Source organism: Coregonus clupeaformis, chromosome 10 (assembly GCF_020615455.1).
Source record: "Coregonus clupeaformis isolate EN_2021a chromosome 10, ASM2061545v1, whole genome shotgun sequence".
In the NCBI taxonomy this organism is placed as follows: Eukaryota; Metazoa; Chordata; class Actinopteri; order Salmoniformes; family Salmonidae; genus Coregonus; species Coregonus clupeaformis.
In genome coordinates, this window is record NC_059201.1 from 10,563,506 (window position 1) to 10,582,406 (window position 18,901).

Sequence of the window (18,901 nt, forward strand, 5' to 3'; positions counted from 1 at the left end):
GATTGCGTCCTACCTGACAGGTTGCTCCTACCAGGTGGCGTGGCGAGAATCTGTCTCCGCACCACATGCTCTCACCACTGGTGTCCCCCAGGGCTCTGTTCTAGGCCCTCTCCTATTCCCTCTATATATACACCAAGTCACTTGGCTCTGTCATATCCTCACGTGGTCTCTCCTATCATTGCTACGCAGACGACACACAATTAATTTTCTCCTTTCCCCCTTCTGATAACCAGGTGGCGAATCGCATCTCTGTATGTCTGGCAGACATATCAGTGTGGATGTCGGATCACCACCTCAAGCTGAACCTCGGCAAGACGGAGCTGCTCTTCCTCCCGGGGAAGGACTGCCCACTCCCATGATCACGGTTGACAACTCCATTGTGTCCTCCTCCCAGAGTGCTAAGAACCTTGGCGTGACCCTGGACAACACCCTGTCGTTCTCTGCTAACATCAAAGCGGTGACCCGATCCTGCAGGTTCATGCTCTACAACATTCGCAGAGTACGACCCTACCTTACACAGAAAGCGGCACAGGTCCTAATCCAGGCACTTGTCATCTCCCGTCTGGATTACTGCAACTTGCTGTTGGCTGGGCTCCCTGCCTGTGCCATTAAACCCCTACAACTTATCCAGAACGCTGCAGCCCGTCTGGTGTTCAACCTTCAAGTTCTCTCACGTCACCCTGCTCCTCCGCACACTCCACTGGCTTCCAGTTGAAGCTTGCATCTACTACAAAACCATGGTGCTTGCCTACGGAGCTGTGAGGGGAACGGCACCTCCTTACCTTCAGGCTCTGATCAGACCCTACACCCAAACGAGGGCACTACGTTCATCCACCTCTGGCCTGCTAGCCCCCCTACCTCTACGGAAGCACAGTTCCCGCTCAGCCCAGTCAAAGCTATTCGCTGCTCTGGCACCCCAATGGTGGAACAAGCTCCCCCACGACGCCAGGACAGCGGAGTCACTGACCACCTTCCGGAGACACTTGAAACCCTACCTCTTTAAGGAATACCTGGAATAGTATAACAGTAATCCTTCTACCCCCCCTTTACTACCACTGTCTTTTGTCTAAACTAACACCTGACTTATTTCACCTGCTAGCACTGACTTGTTTAAAGAAATGTACTTATTTTGATCGAGATGTAGTTGTCCCTGATTGCACTGACTTTGCTCACAGCTGCTTGTTTGAAGAAGTGTACTTACTGTGATCAAGTTGTGGTTGTCCCACTGGCTATCCTAAGTTGAATGCACCAATTTGTAAGTCGCTCTGGATAAGAGCGTCTGCTAAATGACTTAAATGTAAAAAAAAAAAAAAGATTAACACATAACAACACATTTACATTTTAGTCATTTAGCAGACGCTCTTATCCAGAGTGACTTACAGTTAGTGAGTGCATACATTTTTCATACTGTCACCCCGTGTGAATCGAACCCACAACCCTGGCGTTGCAAGCGCCATGCTCTACCAACTGAGCTACAGGAGGCTACACATCTTCCTTCCTTTAAAAGAAAACTGTTCTGAGGTTCAAAAAGTTTCATTGTGCTTAATATCTGCTCATAATTAGTTATCAGTTATTACATATTCAAAGATTAGCTGTGGAATTTTCCACTCTATTATAATATGATTGCTTTGTAACTCTCCGACTTAATCATATCCTGTATTCATGTAATGTGGAGTGCCTCCTCCACCAATCCCAAGTTTCATAGGTGGTACTTATGGGGCAAGATAGCCTGTACAGCTGCTAGTGGCCCCTATTTACCTGTCTTTTGAAGATCTCAAACGTGAACTACTGTATCTACTAAATGTACAAAGTGTGATGATGTGGTTTATTGAAGATCAGAGTATCAAACAGAAGAAAAAATTTATAATTTTGCACACAACTTACTGTCAATGACTATGGATACAAGGAGGGGTGGTTCTGCTGTATCCTTTCTCTGGGATGTGGCAGAATAGATGACTGGTAACTGAGTGGGTGGCCAAGCACTGCTGTAGAGGTCATGCATCAGGTCTGTAAAGACAGAATAATCACGATTAACCGTTACCTAAGGTCTTCACTAAGTTAGACTTAGTCTAGCAAGTACATTGACTATGTTGCCCCTCAGCAATCTGGCAGTCAGGCAGACAGACGGAGAGAGCGAGAGATAGACAGCAAAACGTAGGCTATTTAAATGTCAGCTTGCTGGATAAATTCTGTACTCATTCCCTTTGTTTGCTCCTCCATCCTTCCATCCAAGCAAAAAATTCCTGCAAAAAAAGAGAATCGAGAATTGAAAAAGGCAGTTGAGAGGTGTAACATTAGAATGAGTGTTGAGGTAGCACAGGGATATGAAAAATGTATCGTATTGTCAAATACAAATTACAAAAAAATACACGTTTCAAGAATTAGGCTAGATTATTGTCTCACACACACAATCAATGTTTACTATATGTGTATTCATGCACCATCTCTCTCTCTCTCTCTCACTCTCTCTCTCTCTCTCTCTCTCTCTCTCTCTCTCACACACTCACACACAGCTAGCATGACACAGTGTTGACATGATGACAATCTTGTGATCATAATCATCATTGCTCTCACACACATAACTAGCATGCCAATGTTGGCATGACAATGTTTTCTAAAGTTATTGGGTTCATCATCTCGCTCACACACACACGCGCAGAGAACACAAACACACACACATACAAACATTTACTTTCAGACATGAACTAAACAGATATCAAAATGTTAGCTAGCTAGCTACAACCAATGCCTACATGTACATTTTTTTTTATTTACCATGTCCATGGAGGATTAGCCAGAGAGCTATGTTAGCTAGCTAAAATTAGCCAGCTAAGTTAGCTAGCTAGCAAGTCTTTCCTTGATGTTCTTCTCCCCAACAAACTTACTTACAAAAGTAAAACAAGAATGCAGGAGAACAGGGACTACCACTTAGCAGTCCAATCTTTTTGAAGTTATTTGTATACATTTTGAGAAACTGTCGTTTTCCAGCTGTGCTGTTGTGTAGCCTACTGGGCGCTCTGTCCCAACTACATTCTGAAAACAAATGTAGTTAGTCATAATAGCACTTCAAAACAGCATTCAGTGGAACAATAAGAAAATGTGCAGCACAATAAACAGTGCAATTAGCTAACACAGATAAAATATTAACATTATAAGCCAACACACACAGCAAGCTATCAGATATCATTAATTAAACAACCATGTTCACTTTGTAATGAGTGCACTGCGTGGTGTCATGGGAAACGGGTGTGACATCTTCGGATGTTATTTTTATGATGTGTTGTTAAAACACTAGTAAGCCTAAATTCCATCGCTATCGGGAAACCGGCCCAAGGACAGGACTTGTACTTTGGATTATAGGTAAATGTTTGACTGTGTGCACCATGGAGGGAGGATAGGTTTTATTTAGTATGAATAAAAACAAACAATGAGAAGGGATATTTTAAAAGTGAGGAAGTAAAACCGATCCAAGAAAATAGTGCTTTTAAGACAACACTGACCCACACCTGTTGTAGGCCTATCTGTCCGCAACCTGGTCTCAGAGCATTTCGTATTATTCTGTATGTAAATCCGGCACACTCATTTTGTATGGTATACATGTATTCATTTGTGGATCTCCATCACCCATTTCGTATGATATGTTACGAATTACAATTGGTATTATATGTTACGTATTTGCAAAACATACAATATCTTACAAATTTGCAAACATACTATTTGTTACGAATTTGCAAAAAGTATTATGTTACGAATTCTAGCTAGGTGGCTAACATTTGCTAGCTGGCTAACGTTAGCTAGGCTAGGGGTTGTGGTTAAGTTTAGGAGTTAGGTTAAAGGGTTAGGGGACGGGTTAGCTAACATGCTAAGTAGTTGCAAAGTAGCTAAAAAGTAGTAAGTGGTTGAAAAGTTGATAATTAGCTGAAATGCTAAAGTTGTCCCTGATGAACTCGCAACCTTTGGGTTGCTAGACGTTCGCGTTATATGCCTACTCATCCACCCAGACCAACCACCTTACTTTCGTTTTTGCCTTAAGTAACCATCTGTCTTATGTAACCATACCAACAAAAAAAAAAGGTAACATACCATAATCATGTAAGTTTCCCTGAATTACTTTTACTATGTTACGTCTAGTCTATGAGACAAGGCTGCTGTCCCTGGCCTGGTACCCAAAATAACATAGTTTTAATAGCCTACATCTATTCAGAGGCTAAAGATCCTCACTTACCATGAAGTAAATTGATCTTGCTGCTCTTCGAATTTCTTGTTGATTTGTAGTCAGTATAATACATGTATTTTATGTGTAAAGGAAAACTGGTATGGGATGTGTCTGAGATTTATCTGATAGCAAGGCATATTTGGCAACTGTCTGCAGGGAGGCGTATCACACAGCCGCATTCCATCTGCCAAGAATGCTTGGACATACAGTATATTGGTTAGTAAAAGTTTGGAATGTTGGGTCTCTTCTCCTGTACCCCTTACATCCCCGAGTGAGTGTGTGATCGTTTGCTTCCTTTCATGAGTGAGTGTGAAAATTGCTTTCCTTCAAGTGACTCCAGATGAGAATCTCAAGAGAGGAAAAAGTAATATTTTATCTTAGCTTTTTTTTTTATTGTGCAATCAAAACCAGTGCGTACTTCCTTGCCGTAGGCGGGGCATGAGGAGTATACGCGGAACCGTGCATCTGTTGTGCTGCAGGTATGTGTCTTGTCCCAGGACCATACAGAAAGTTCACACGGAATTTCTGGATTGGCTCCATACATCAACACGCGCACAGAACTGGACCTCATGCAGCCTAGTGTCACAGACAACAACAAAGACAGCTAGTGTTGTGTTTGGGAATCAAGACTTTAGTTAACCTGGAGGCGCGGCATAATACGCACTCAGGTATGTACCTGGCAATCTGGCTGCCATATTACTTTACACTAATTCAGTGCGTTTATAAATTATTTATTATCAATAAGCGTGCATGTCGGTTGTATGCTAGTATTCTGCTCTTTTTCTGATACCAAAACATCCCGACGATTTTTCATCCAATTGTTTGTCTTGTTTTCTTTCTTCATCTTCCAGTTATCTAAAAAAGTATGACGTACTAGCCTATCTGCTGCTCTTATTCCAGACACACACAATGGTTAGCCTACAAACTATCATAAACACAATTCTGTCAATAATCACAGACCTATAACATTCATTGTAGTAGGTTATAGACCTCAAATAAATATTATGTGATTAGAGGCTGAATTGTGTTTTATTCTGCAGTGTAGGCCTATGTTAATCTTTTGATTTGAAAGCATTTTATATTTTCAGACAGCATTTTGATGGTGGTGCTATATTACAGGAAGTTACTGAAACGTCACTACCTTCATCTAATCTTTCATTCTGACGTCTAACTCATGTGACCATGGTTCTACAAACATTTTATTATAGTAAATCTATCAGACACAGTAATGAAACATGAAATAGGGTTACACAAAGGGATTTAGCTATTGTTTTTTGTTCATTTGAAAGAGAGACTCTGAAACGCATACAGTACATTTCCACAGTTACATCAACAGGGACCATGTTTTGTCTTGTCCAATGTAGATTCTTGACCCACTTTCAACTAGTTGGCATTTCCCATAGAGTGGAACTCTAATGACTGTCTGGACTGCTACTCAAACACTTATGTTATGCATACCAATCCGTTTGAATAAATATGACATCATGTTTATAGTTTTAGCACAAAATACCACTCCATCAACCACAGATTGTATCAGCAAACCTTCCCATCCCCAAATAATACCCATACTATCTCTCTAACAACATGAGAAGAGTAAACAAAACTGTGACTCATTCTGGTCATACAAATCAGGCTAGCAGAGTAAACTGGCACTTAAGATATATTTTTTCTCATCCCCCTTTTTAACAAGCTGAATACATCAAAACACTAGTTCTCTGTTGTAAATGGGTTAGAGAGTTATTATAAACTCCTTCTAGTTCATCCTCATTCTCCACTCAGTTCTCTCTCTCTCTCTCTCTCTCTCTCTCTCTCTCTCTCTCTCTCTCTCTCTCTCTCTCTCTCTCTTTCAATTCAATTCAATTTCAATTTAAGGGCTTTATTGGCATGGGAAATGTATGTTAACATTGCCAAAGCAAGTGAAGTAGATAGTAAACAAAAGTGAAATAAACAATAAATATTAACAGTAAACATTACATCTCTCTCTCTCTCTCTCTCTCTCTCTCTCTCTCCACAGAGCTGCTGATCCCCAGAATGTTCAGGAGGAGAGGAGAAATCTCCTGTTCTCGTGGCTGTAGGTAGCAGGCAGTAGCAGTGGAGATGGTCCCCTGGGCCACCTTCCTGGTGACATGCATGTGGATACAGACCCTCAAAGCCTCAGGACTGGACAACTGTCCCAGGACCCCTCGCAAGGAGGTGGATTTCACCGTTAGCTACTCAATACCCCACTTCCAGACAGCCAAACCCATCCAGAACATAGTGGTCAACCCATACGTGCCTGAGGTTTATGTGGCTTCTCAGAATGTGATTGAGGCAGTGAGTGGAGAGCTCAGTAAGTTATGGGAGCTGAGGACAGGCCCTGTGGGCAGCCCAGAGTGTCAGACCTGTGGCCTGTGTGACATCGAGGCCGATCTTGAGGACTCAGTAGACACGGACAATGAGGTCCTGCTCTTGGATCCTTCACCTTATCTTAACTCTCTGTACTCCTGTGGGAGCTCTCAGCATGGGGTCTGTCACTTACATGAACTTAACTCTGATGATACCCCACCTAAATCTGAATGTCTCTTCAGGAAGGATGCTAACTCTCCGTCCCTTTGCCCTGACTGCCTGGCCAGCCCCCTGGGCACTGAGGTCATCATCGTGGAGCAAGCCTACACAGCCCACTTCTTTGTAGCGGCTACACTCAATGAGCGTGTGGCACAGAGGTATGGCAGACCGTCCATATCGGTGCGCCGGCCACTGTCGACCCTGGATGGCTTTGAGATGGTCATGCAGGGTCTGACTGTGCTCCCTAAACTACAGAACTCCTACCGGATCGACTACATCTACAGCTTCTCCACACAGGACTATGTGTACTTCCTGTCTGTCCAGAGGGAGAACTTCCTGGACTCATATCAGACGCGATTGGGCCGTCTCCCAGTGAAGGACACGGAGGCTTGGTTGTACCGTGAGGTGGTGCTGGAGTGTCGCTTCGAGCCCAAACGCAGGCGCAGGAGGAGGGGGAACAATATGTTCCAGGACGTGGTGTATAATGGGCTGCAGGCGGCCCACTTCAGCCGGGCAGGGAAGGAGCTGGCAGAGGAGCTGGGGGTGAGGGAGAAGGATGACATCCTCTATGGGGTGTTTGCAGTGACAGATGGCTCTGGAAGGCCGTACAGTAACTCAGCCATGTGTGCCTTCCCCGTGCCCAACGTGAACAGGGCCATGGACCACGGAGTGGAGGACTGCTGCAGGGCCAGCCCAGAGCAGCTCTCCAGGGGGCTCTGCCACTTCCAGCTCTGCGAGAGCTGCCCTCATGAGGTCAGTGACAGGCCTACTCCGCTCCGCTCTGTTCTGCTCTACTCAGCTCTGTTCTGTTCTGCTCAGCTCAGCTCTGTTCTGCTCTACTCAGCTCCGCTCTGTTCTGCTCTGCTCAGCTCCGCTCTGTTCTGCTCTGCTCAGCTCCGCTCTGTTCTGCTCAGCTCCGCTCTGTTCTGCTCTGCTCAGCTCTGTTCTGCTCTGCTCAGCTCCGCTCTGTTCTGCTCTGCTCAGCTCCGCTCTGTTCTGCTCAGCTCCGCTCTGTTCTGCTCTGCTCAGCTCTGTTCTGCTCTGCTCAGCTCCGCTCTGTTCTGCTCTACTGAGCTCCGCTCTGTTCTGCTCTACTCAGCTCTGTTCTGCTCAGCTCAGCTATGTTCTGCTCTACTCAGCTCTGTTCTGTTCTGCTCTACTCTACTCAGCTCTGTTCTGTTCTGCTCTACTCAGCTCTGTTCTGCTCAGCTCCGCTCTGTTCTGCTCTACTCAGCTCTGTTCTGCTCTGCTCCGTTCTGTTCTGCTCTACTAATCTCCACTCTGTTCTGCTCTGCTCTGCTCAGTTCTGTACCAGAATTGTACCATAATTGTGAGAGGAGGAAGTCGGGTGTGTGAGAATAGGGAGGGAGGGAGGGAGGGAGGGAGGGAGGGAGGGAGGGAGGGAGGGAGGGAGGGAGGTATGAATGAATGAGTCAGATCCCACCAGTGTATTACCATACTGTTGTTCTGCTCTGTTGAATTCCAATCATGACTATTACCTTACCATGCTGAAAGGGTGGGAACTGTTGATACTGCCTGAGTACTATACATGAAAGCCCTGCTACCTTTATTCCTGAAATCTTGACTATGTAAGGTTAGGGTAGACTTTACATATTATACGATGCACAACATTTTTGAATGAAGCTGTTTTCTTAATATTATGACTGTGACCAGGTTATGACATTAATTATAACTTTGAAGAAGATGAATGAGGATAGAAAATGTAGTGTATGTATAGTTGGAAGAATAGATCTAGACAGCAGCTGTATTCAACAATGGTGTTTGGCTGTGTGATATCGGCTATCAAGGTGTGGCCTTATCACTGTGGCTTTCAAACTTTCCACCTCTGTTGAGCTAATAGAACCATGCGGACACCTGCAGGGACGGTGTGCCAACTCAGAGGGTATAAATGGTGTTGATAAAAGAGAAGGAATTTGAGGGAGTGTATCCGTGTGCCTGGCTCCTACATGTTCTATGAGAGAGAGAGAGAGAGAGAGAGAGAGAGAGAGAGAGAGAGAGAGAGAGAGAGAGAGAGAGAGAGAGAGAGAGAGAGAGAGAGAGAGAGAGAGAGAGAGAGAGAGAGAGAGAGAGAGAGAGAGAGAGAGAGAGAGAGAAGAGAGAGAGAGAGAAGAGAGAGAGAGAGGAGAGAGAGAGAGGAGAGAGAGAGAGAGGAGGAGAGAGAGAGAGAGAGAGAGAGAGAGAGAGAGAGAGAGAGAAGAGAGAGAGAGAGAGAGAGAGAGAGAGAGAGAGAGAGAGAGAGAGAGAGAGAGAGAGAGAGAGAGAGACCATTTTAAGTAGCTTGTGTCACTTCAAAGCATTTTACTGTCTGACTCAACCAATAGAAGAGGAGTAGTGTGGGTTACTGTTTATAAGAAGGGTTACTGTTTATAAGAAGGGTTACTGTTTATAAGAAGGGTTACTGTTTATAAGAAGGGTTACTGTTTATAAGAAGGGTTACTCAACTTATTCCATCTCGGTAGTGTTTAAGCAGATGACACCATGAGTTGTCTGCTGTCGTTCGTTATTACTGTCATTGGTGTTTACAACTCAATACTAAAATACACTGTTAGAAAAGTGTACTGCCAGCCATATTGTCAGTGTTAAACATCTCAACGGTTATAGTTGAGTTGTAGGATCAGGGAAGATCAGATAAAGATGTGTGTAGAAGACACTTAAAGGAATGGTAAAGAGGCATGTCAGAGCAGGTTAGCTAATTGCACTGTGTTGGAGTAGCTTTATTTAAGTTCTGCTGGGTGGAGGTGGGCAGTGGTTGTGTTGTGGTGGGGAGTGGATGTGTTGTGGTGGGGAGTGGATGTGTGGTGGTGGGGAGTGGATGTGTTGTGGTGGGGAGTGGATGTATGGTGGTGGGGAGTGGATGTGTTGTGGTGGGGAGTGGATGTGTTGTGGTGGGGAGTGGATGTGTTGTGGTGGGGAGTGGATGTGTTGTGGTGGGGAGTGGATGTGTTGTGGTGGGGAGTGGATGTGTGGTGGTGGGGAGTGGATGTGTTGTGGTGGGGAGTGGATGTGTTGTGGTGGGGAGTGGATGTGTTGTGGTGGGGAGTGGATGTGTTGTGGTGGGGAGTGGATGTGTTGTGGTGGGGAGTGGATGAGTGGTTGTGTGGTGGTGGGGAGTGGATGTGTGGTGGGGTGGGGAGTGGATGTGTTGCGGTGGGGAGTGGATGTGTTGCGGTGGGGAGTGGATGTGTTGCGGTGGGGAGTGGATGTGTTGTGGTGGGGAGTGGATGTGTTGTGGTTGTGTGGTGGTGGGGAGTGGATGTGTGGTGGTGGGGAGTGGATGTGTGGTGGTGGGGAGTGGATGTGTTGTGGTGGGGAGTGGATGTGTTGTGGTGGGGAGTGGATGTGTTGTGGTGGGGAGTGGATGTGTGGTGGTGGGGAGTGGATGTGTGGTGGTGGGGAGTGGATGTGTGGTGGTGGGGAGTGGATGTGTGGTGGTGGGGAGTGGATGTGTTGTGGTGGGGAGTGGATGTGTGGTGGTGGGGAGTGGATGTGTGGTGGTGGGGAGTGGATGTGTGGTGGTGGGGAGTGGATGTGTTGTGGTGGGGAGTGGATGTGTGGTGGTGGGGAGTGGATGTGTTGTGGTGGGGAGTGGATGTGTGGTGGTGGGGAGTGGATGTGTGGTGGTGGGGAGTGGATGTGTTGTGGTGGGGAGTGGATGTGTGGTGGTGGGGAGTGGATGTGTGGTGGTGGGGAGTGGATGTGTGGTGGTGGGGAGTGGATGTGTGGTGGTGGGGAGTGGATGTGTGGTGGTGGGGGGTGTGTGTGCGTGCGGGAAGGAGGGAGGGTTGTATCCGAGGCTGTCTGAAAACAGTATTAAAACACATTACAGTTGAACTTTTTGCAGTTTAATGGAGAATATGACAAACGACCAATACAGTAAGCTCCCAAAGTATTGGGACAGTGACAAATGTGTTGTTGTTTTGTCTCTGTACTTCAGCAATTTGGATTTGAAATGATACAATGACTAAAGTTACAGACACACAAATATCATACCCCCAAGACATGCTAACCTCTCACCATTACAGTAACAGGGGAGGTAAAAAATGTTTTTGGGGGGGTACGATATTTGTGCGTCTGTAACTTTCTCACTCATCATTATTCATGATTCATTCAGGATTATCCGTAATCATGGTAGCATCCACATTAATGTAGAAGTGTTAAGAAACATATTATATTCTTATTTACAAATTAAGTGACTCCAAAATGGCACAATGCATTATTTACCATTAATTTTCATTGGGCACAAAATAATCAGAAACACAACCAAAACAAACAGCAAATACATCCAACCAATTTGTAGAGTCACAAGCTTGATATAGTCATTGCATGCTATGAATATGGGACCACACACTTAACTTTGTACTACTTTAAAACACATCTAAGTGGATTTGTGTCACGAGAATTTATATCTCTAATACTCAAGCTTTGAATAATTCCCAGAGGTTGTAAGACTCTAGTTAATTAAGAATTAAACACATTCTCCAGTCTGCAATGGATCAGCAATTTTATTCAGAGAGCGCTCTGGCGCTAAAAACACACACATCCTTTTTATATGCATCCACACAAAGAACTTTGCTCCGCCCACCTTTAGGCGGCCTATACATTTCCACAGTATAGAATGGTTAAGTTTGACAGTTTCTAGGTCTCCTTTCCCCTGGAATGTTTGTCTCAGCAGTTTCTACCCCTCTTTTCTGTTAGTGGGTTTATTGTCTTATAACTCTAACACAGTTTACATAGTTAAACAGTATCGGGGTGGAATACTTTTAGTCATTATAATAAACATACAAATTCATCTATCAATTTGTCCCAATACTTTTGGTCCCCTAAAATGGGGGGGACGACTATGTACAAAAGGTGCTGTAATTTCTAAATGGTTCACCCAATATGGATGAAAATACCCACAAATTAAAGCTGACAGTCTACACTTTAACATCATAGTCATTGTATCATTTCAAATTCAAAGTTCTGGAGTACAGTGTCAAAACAACAAAAAATGTGTCACTGTCCCAATACATTTGGAGCTCACTGTATGTAATGTAAAATAAACCAGAGGATCCACCAACGTAATAAACCTAATCTAAAAAGGAAAATGGAAAATGTGTGAAATGACCGTTCATGTCTGAATAGTCAGTCAGTATGAGTAATCTCTCTATGTGTGTCTGCAGAGCTCAGAGAACAACGCTACATGCATGGTCAAGCCCACCCTGGTGTCTAAGCCATACTACAGGGTGGACCTCTTCAATAGGTACATGAACAACATCCTGCTCACCTCAGTACTGGTCACCATCATCGGGAACAACACTGTGGCACACATTGGCACTAAGGACGGCAGGCTGTTGCAGGTGTGTGTGTGATACAGTACAGTAAACTCCTGAAACGTCTGGTGGGAGAATATGATAATATAATATATTCATGAATGCAGACAGTGAAAGTGGAGGTAGATGGAGTTATATTTCAAAGTTTTACCATGTGCATGACTGTCTTTTCTCAAGTATAAACATTATATAATCAGTGCTCTCCAATGACGTTCATTAGCTCTCTCAGCATTGTAACCAACATAAGTAGAACATATCACAAGTCCATTCCTTTCATAGGTCTGCAATGGCTTAATGATATAGTTTATTTGACTGTTGTAGCTCATCCTGAGGAGGTCAAGTCCCATCATCTTTGCCAACTATTCTCTGGGAGAGGACACCAAGGTGTCCAGGAAAGCTGCTGTGCAATCTAACGAGTCCTTGCTCTTTGTGGTTGGAAATAAGGTGCCTTTTCAATTCAATCATAAATACTTACTGGTATTCACTTGTTTTTTACTTTTGACTTATTTTGGCAATGTGTGACCATTTCCTCTCTCTCTCTCTCTCTCGCTCTCTCTGTCTCTCTGTCTCTCGTTCTCTCTTTCTCTCTCTCTCTCGCTCTCTCTGTCTCTCTCTCTCGCTCTCTCTCGCTCTCTCTGTCTCTCTCTCTCTCTCTGTCGCTGTCTCTCTTTGTCTTTCTTTCTCTATTCTCTCTCTCTGTGCCAGATGTTCAGTGTGTCTCCTAAAGGACCAGGATGTAAACACTTCCTGACCTGCTCCACGTGTCTGACGGCGCCCAGGTTCATAGGGTGTGGCTGGTGTTCGGGGGCGTGCACCAGGCAGGAGGAGTGCCTCCTCCAGTGGAAGAGTGAGTCCTGTCCTCCGGTCATCACGAAGGTAAGACTGCTGGGGGCTGAAGTAGGGAGTTGAAGAGAAGATGACTCAGCAGAGGGAGGGTCTTGTCTTGTCTTTTCATCTGATCATAAATGTCAGAACAACGACCACCAAACACGTAGGTCGAAGAAACCAAGACATTAGCAATAGGATATTTGAAACCGAGTACAGTGCCTTCAGAAGGTATTCACACCGCTTTACTTTTTCCACATTTTGTTATGTTACAGCCTGAATTTAAAATGGATTACATTGAGATTTTGTCTCACTGGCCTACACACAATACCCCATAATGTCAAAGTGGAATTATGTTTTTATAAATGTTTACAAATTAATTAAATGAAAAGCTGAAATCAATAAGTATTCAACCCCTTTGTTATAGCAAGCTTAAATAAGTTCAGTAGTAATAATTTGCTTAACAAGTCACAATACGTTGCATGGACTCACTCTGTGTGCAATAATAGTGTTTAACAGGATTTTTGAATGACTACCGCATCTCTGTACCCCACACATATAATTACAGTATCTGTAAGGTCCCTCAGTCGAGCAGTGAATTTCAAACACAGATTCAACCCCAAAAAACAGGGAGGTTTTCCAATGACACGCAAAGAAGGGCACCTATTGGTAGATGGGTAAAAAAAAATAGAGATTGAAAATCCCTTTGACCATGGTAAAGTTATTAATTACACTTTAGATGGTTTATCAATACACCCAGTCACTACAAAGATACAGGCGTCCTTCCTAACTCAGTTGCTGGAGAGGAAGGAAACTGCGCAGGGATTTCACCATGAGGCCAATGGTGACTTTAAAACAGTTACAGAGTTAAATGGCTGTGATAGGAGAAAACGGAGGATATATCAACAACATTGTAGTTACTCCACAATACTAACCTAAATGACAGAGTGAAAAGAAGGAAGCCTGTACAGAATAAAAATATTCCAAAACATGCATCCTGTTTGTAATAAGGCACTAAAGTAAAACTGCCAAAAAAAAATAGCATAGAAATTAAATTTATTTCCTGAATACAAAGCGTTATGTTTGGGGCAAATCCAACACAACACATCACTGAGTACCACCCTTCATATTTTCAAGCATGGTGGTGGCTGCATCATGTTATGGGTATGCTTGTCATCGGCAAGGACTAGGGAGTTTTTAGGATAAAAAGAAACAGAATAGATCTAAGCACAGGCAAAATCCTAGAGGAAAACCTGGTTCAGTCTGCTTTCCAACAGACACTGGAGTTGCTTACCAAGATGACATTGAATGTTCCTGAGTGGCCTAGTTACAGTTTTGACTTAAATTGGCTTGAAAATGGCTGTTTAGCGATGATCAACAACCAACTTGACAGAGCTTGAAGAATTTTTTAAATAATAATATGCAAATATTGTACAATCCAGATTTGCAAAGCTCTTAAGCCTTGTTCACACTGCAGGCCTTAATGCTCAAATCAGTTTAGTTTTTCAAATCCGTTTTGGACTACTGAATGTTCAAACAGCAAGTTACAAGTGACCAAATCGGATTTGTTTGTGTTCAGCCAGCAGTCATTTGCAGACAAGGCTACGCTAGTTGTCATATTAATGACGGGTGTGTGTGCAGTTGTGTAGGCTGATTGGTGGTGGTGCTCATGCTTCCTATCACTCAGAAGTTATGTAGCACGCTAAGGTGACAACGATGCCTGCCATGGTCGTTTCTCAGTTGCTTTCAATGTTCAAAATCTGCCTTCAGAAAGAACACTTAAAGCCTCAAAGGATAACATGATCCAACTTTCAAAACAAGTCCTTTTTGGCTAGCCACAGCAGTTTAACCTAGCTAGGTAGCTGTTTAACTTTCTAGCACATTCATTCGTTTGTTTGTAAACAATTAACAAGCTAGTTAGCTACCACATGTTCTTGTCAAACTGGCAACAGACTAGCTAGCAAGCAACAAGATATGCTGAATAACAGTCTAAATCCCGCTTGAGGGCAAATAAATCAGATTTGAATGTTCAGACACAAGTCACATGGCCAGGAATCAGATTTGTATCTTAATTTATGTAAACCACCTATGAAGGTGGTTTGAAATGTGTCTTGAAATATCTGATTCCATGTGCTTTTTGGCTGTTCAGGGTACAGGAAAAAGAACAGATTCAAATCAGATTTGCAAATAAATAGGGTTTGAGTCACTTCAAACTGCCAATGTGAACAAGGCTTTAGAGACTTACCCAGAAAGACTCACAGCTGTAATCACTGCCAAAGTTGATTCTAACATATATTGACTCAGGGGTGTGACTACTTATGTAAATGAGATATTTCTGTATTTCATTTTCAATAAATGTGCAAACATTTCTAAAAACATGTTTTCACTTTGTCATTATGGGGTAGTATGTGTAGATGGGTGAGGAAAAAAAGTATCAATTTAATCCATTTTGAATTCAGGCTGTAACACAACAACATGTGGAATAAGTCAATGGGTATGAATACTTTCTGAAGGCACTGTAGTTCAGTATTTGAGGAAATTAGTTAAGCATTTGAGGAAGTTTCAACTGCATCTGAGACAAGTCTTCCTGATGGTATTGTATTGGGGATCCAGTTTTTCCCAAAGACGGCTCCCCCTGATGGTGAGACAGAGCTGAGGCTGTGTGGCTGGGAGTTCCAGTCTCCTCTACGACCAGCCATCATCAGCGAGGAGACCCACTTGGTGCGAGTGGGAGAGACCCCCTGCACTGTGCTGTCAGAGAAGAGCAATAGTACACAGTGAGTAACACACACAGACAGACAGATAGAATGTATAGAGAAAATAAACTCATCCCAAATAAACTCTGTGAAACACTTTTATGCTGAGGCTATAGGCATCACTGATCTTTCTCGCTGACCCTTCCTTCCTAGGCTGGTGTGTAGCCTTCACCCTAAGGTTCCAGGTCCATCCCAGGATCTCAACATCACTGTGGCAGTGCATGAGGGGAAGGTGAAGGGACGCTACTCAATCCAAGGCCATGCCCAAATGATAGGGTTCACTTTTGTGGTGAGGAGGATTACATTTATTTTATTGTTGACACAGTAAAAAACGAATTTGTATTAGAGAGGCTTCCATTAAACAAAACCCTCTGTGTTCTATTAGATACATAACTCTCAATCCATGATAAGGCAGAGGATGTAAATCCAGAAATAACTGACACCCTTAACATAGAGCTCCAGTCAGTTTTAGAATGGGTATCTAGCAATAGGCTGGTGCTAAATATCTCAAAAACTAAAAACTGTGTTTTTGGGACAAATAACTCAACCCTAAACCTCAACCAGGCAGGTCCTACAGGCCCTAGTTTTGTTGCACATGGACTAGTGCCCAGTTGTGTGGTCATGTACGACAAAGAAGGACATAAGAAAATTGCAGTTGGTCCAGAACAGAGCAGCATGTATTGCACTTAGATGTACACGGAGGGTGAATGTCAGTGGTATGCATGTCGATCTCTCCTGGCTCAAAGTTGTGGAGAGATTGACTGCAACACTATTGGTCTTTGTGAGAGGTGTTGATGGGTTAAAGGTACCGAGCTGTCTGTTCAAGCAGTTGGCACACAGTTCGGACACTCATCAGGACCACATAAGACATGCGGTCTCTTCACAGTCCCCAGGTCCAGAGCAGAGGCTGGGAAACACAGTATTAAATAGAGCCATGACTACATGTAACTCAGGTAACTTAAACTAGCAATACAACCAGATTCAAAAACCAGATAAAAGAACATGCAATTCTCTGACAACAGCTCTGGTGGACATTCCTGCAGTCAGCATGCCAATTACAAGCTCACTCAAAGCTTGAGACATCTGTGGCATTGGGTTGTGTGACCTTTTATTGTCCCCAGAACAAGGTGCACCTGTGTAATGATCATGGTGTTTAATCAGCTTCTTGATTTGCCACACCTGTCAGGTGGATGGACTATCTTGGCAAAGGAGAAATGCTCACTAACAGGGGTGTAAACTAATTTGTGCACAACATTAGAGAAAAATAAGCTTAATTTCAAGGATTCTTTTATTCAGCTCATGAAACATGGGACCAACACTTTACATGTTACGTTTGATTTTTGTTCAGTGTATGGCAACAAAAATATAAACGCAACATGCAACAATTTCAAAGAGTTAAAGTTCACATAATCAGTCAAAATCAGTCAATTGAAATAAATTCATTAGGCTCTAATCTATGGATTACACATGACTGGGAATACAGATATGCATCTGTTCGTCACAGATACCTTAAAAAAACTGTAGGGGCGTGGATCAGAAAACCAGTCAGTATCTGGTGTGACCACCATTTGCCTCATGCAGCACGACACATCTCCTTCGCATAGAGTTGATCCGGCTGTTGATTGTGGCCTGTGGAATGTTGTCCCACTCATCTTCAATGGCTGTGTGAAGTTGCTGGATATTGGCGGGAACTGGAACACACTGTCGTACACATCGATCCAGAGCATCCCAAACATGCTCAATGGGTGACATGTCTGGTGAGTATGCAGGCCTTGGAAGAACTGGGACATTTTCAGCTTCCAGGAATTGTGTACAGATCCTTGTGATATGGGGCCGTGCATTATCATGCTGAAACGTGAGGTGATGGCGGCGGATGAATGGCACGACAATGGGCCTCAGGATCTCGTCACGGTAACTCTGTGCATTCAAATTGCCATAGATAAAATGCAATTGTGTTCGTTGTCCATAGCTTATGCCTGCCCATAACATAACCCCACCGCCACCATGGGGCACTCTGTTCCCAACATTGACATCAGCAAACCGCTCGCACACACAACTCCATAAAAGTGGTCTGCGGTTGTGAGGCCAGTTGGACGTACTGCCAAATTCTCTAAAACGACATTGGAGGTGGCTTATGTTAGAGAACTGGACATTAAATTCTCTGGCAACAGTTCTGGTGGACATTCCTGCAGTCAGCATGCCAATTGCACCCCCCCTCAAAATTGTCCCCAGCACAAGGTGCCCCTGTGTAATGATCATGCTGTTTAATCAGCTTCTTGATATGCTACACCTGTCAGGTGGATGGATTATCTTTGCAAATGAGAAATGCTCACTAGCAGGTATGTAAACAACATTTGAGAGAAATAAGCGTTTTGTGCATATCCAACATTTCTGAGATCTTTTATTTCAGCTCATGGATCATGAGATCAACACTTGACATGTTGCGTTTATAATTTCGTTCTGTATGTACAGTACCAGTCAAAAGTTTGGACACACCTACTCATTCAAGAGTTTTTCTTTATTTTTACTATTTTCTACATTGTATAATAATAGTGAAGACATCAAAACTATTAAATAATACATATGGAATCATGTAGTAACCAAAAAAGTGTTAAACAAATCAAAATATATTTTATATTTGAGATTCTTCAAGCGTGCAAACACAGCCCTCAATGTGCTCATGTGATCAAGCCAGGTAGTTGAATGAACAACCAGGTCATCAAGATATGCGGTAACAATCAGGGACATCAGCCAATACAATATTTTCCAAACGTGGCCGGGGCGTTCCTCATTCCAAAAGCCATTACTGTGTACTGGCAGAAACTGTCAGGGGTTACAAAGCAGACACCTCAGAGGCACGAGGGGTTAAAGGCACCTGCCAATAACCTTTTAACAAGTAAAGTTTAGTAACATACGCAGCCGATCCAATGGTGTCTTTACAGTCGTCCATGCGAGGTAAAGGGAATGAGTCAGGTATAGTAACATTATTCACTTGTCTGTAGTCAGTGCAAAACCTTTGAGTCCCGTCAGGCTTTGGAATCAGCAGACAGGGGGGAACTCCAAGGACTGCCACTGGGGATTGCCATCTCATTTCCCACTAAATAAGTTACCTCTTTCTTCATCACTCCCCTCTTGGTTGAATTCACACGATAAGGGTGCTGTTTGATTGGAGCAGCATCACCTACATTTATATCATGTTTCAACACATTTGTACGACTGGGAACTTC

General features: G+C 43.6%; 1 protein-coding gene across 1 annotated transcript in view; it reads left to right on the plus strand.

The window, feature by feature from the left end:
• The first annotated feature begins 4,685 nt into the window (after positions 1-4,685).
• LOC121574880 (macrophage-stimulating protein receptor) overlaps positions 4,686-18,901 on the plus strand; it is a 28,281-nt gene continuing 14,065 nt past the window's right edge. Inside the window, exons 1-7 of the mRNA XM_041887538.2 lie at positions 4,686-4,884; positions 6,231-7,513; positions 11,944-12,120; positions 12,415-12,537; positions 12,799-12,969; positions 15,532-15,695; positions 15,828-15,963. Coding sequence (XP_041743472.1) covers positions 6,314-7,513; positions 11,944-12,120; positions 12,415-12,537; positions 12,799-12,969; positions 15,532-15,695; positions 15,828-15,963 — 1,971 coding nt within the window. The 5' untranslated portion in view covers positions 4,686-4,884; positions 6,231-6,313. The remainder of the gene's footprint in view (positions 4,885-6,230; positions 7,514-11,943; positions 12,121-12,414; positions 12,538-12,798; positions 12,970-15,531; positions 15,696-15,827; positions 15,964-18,901) is intronic.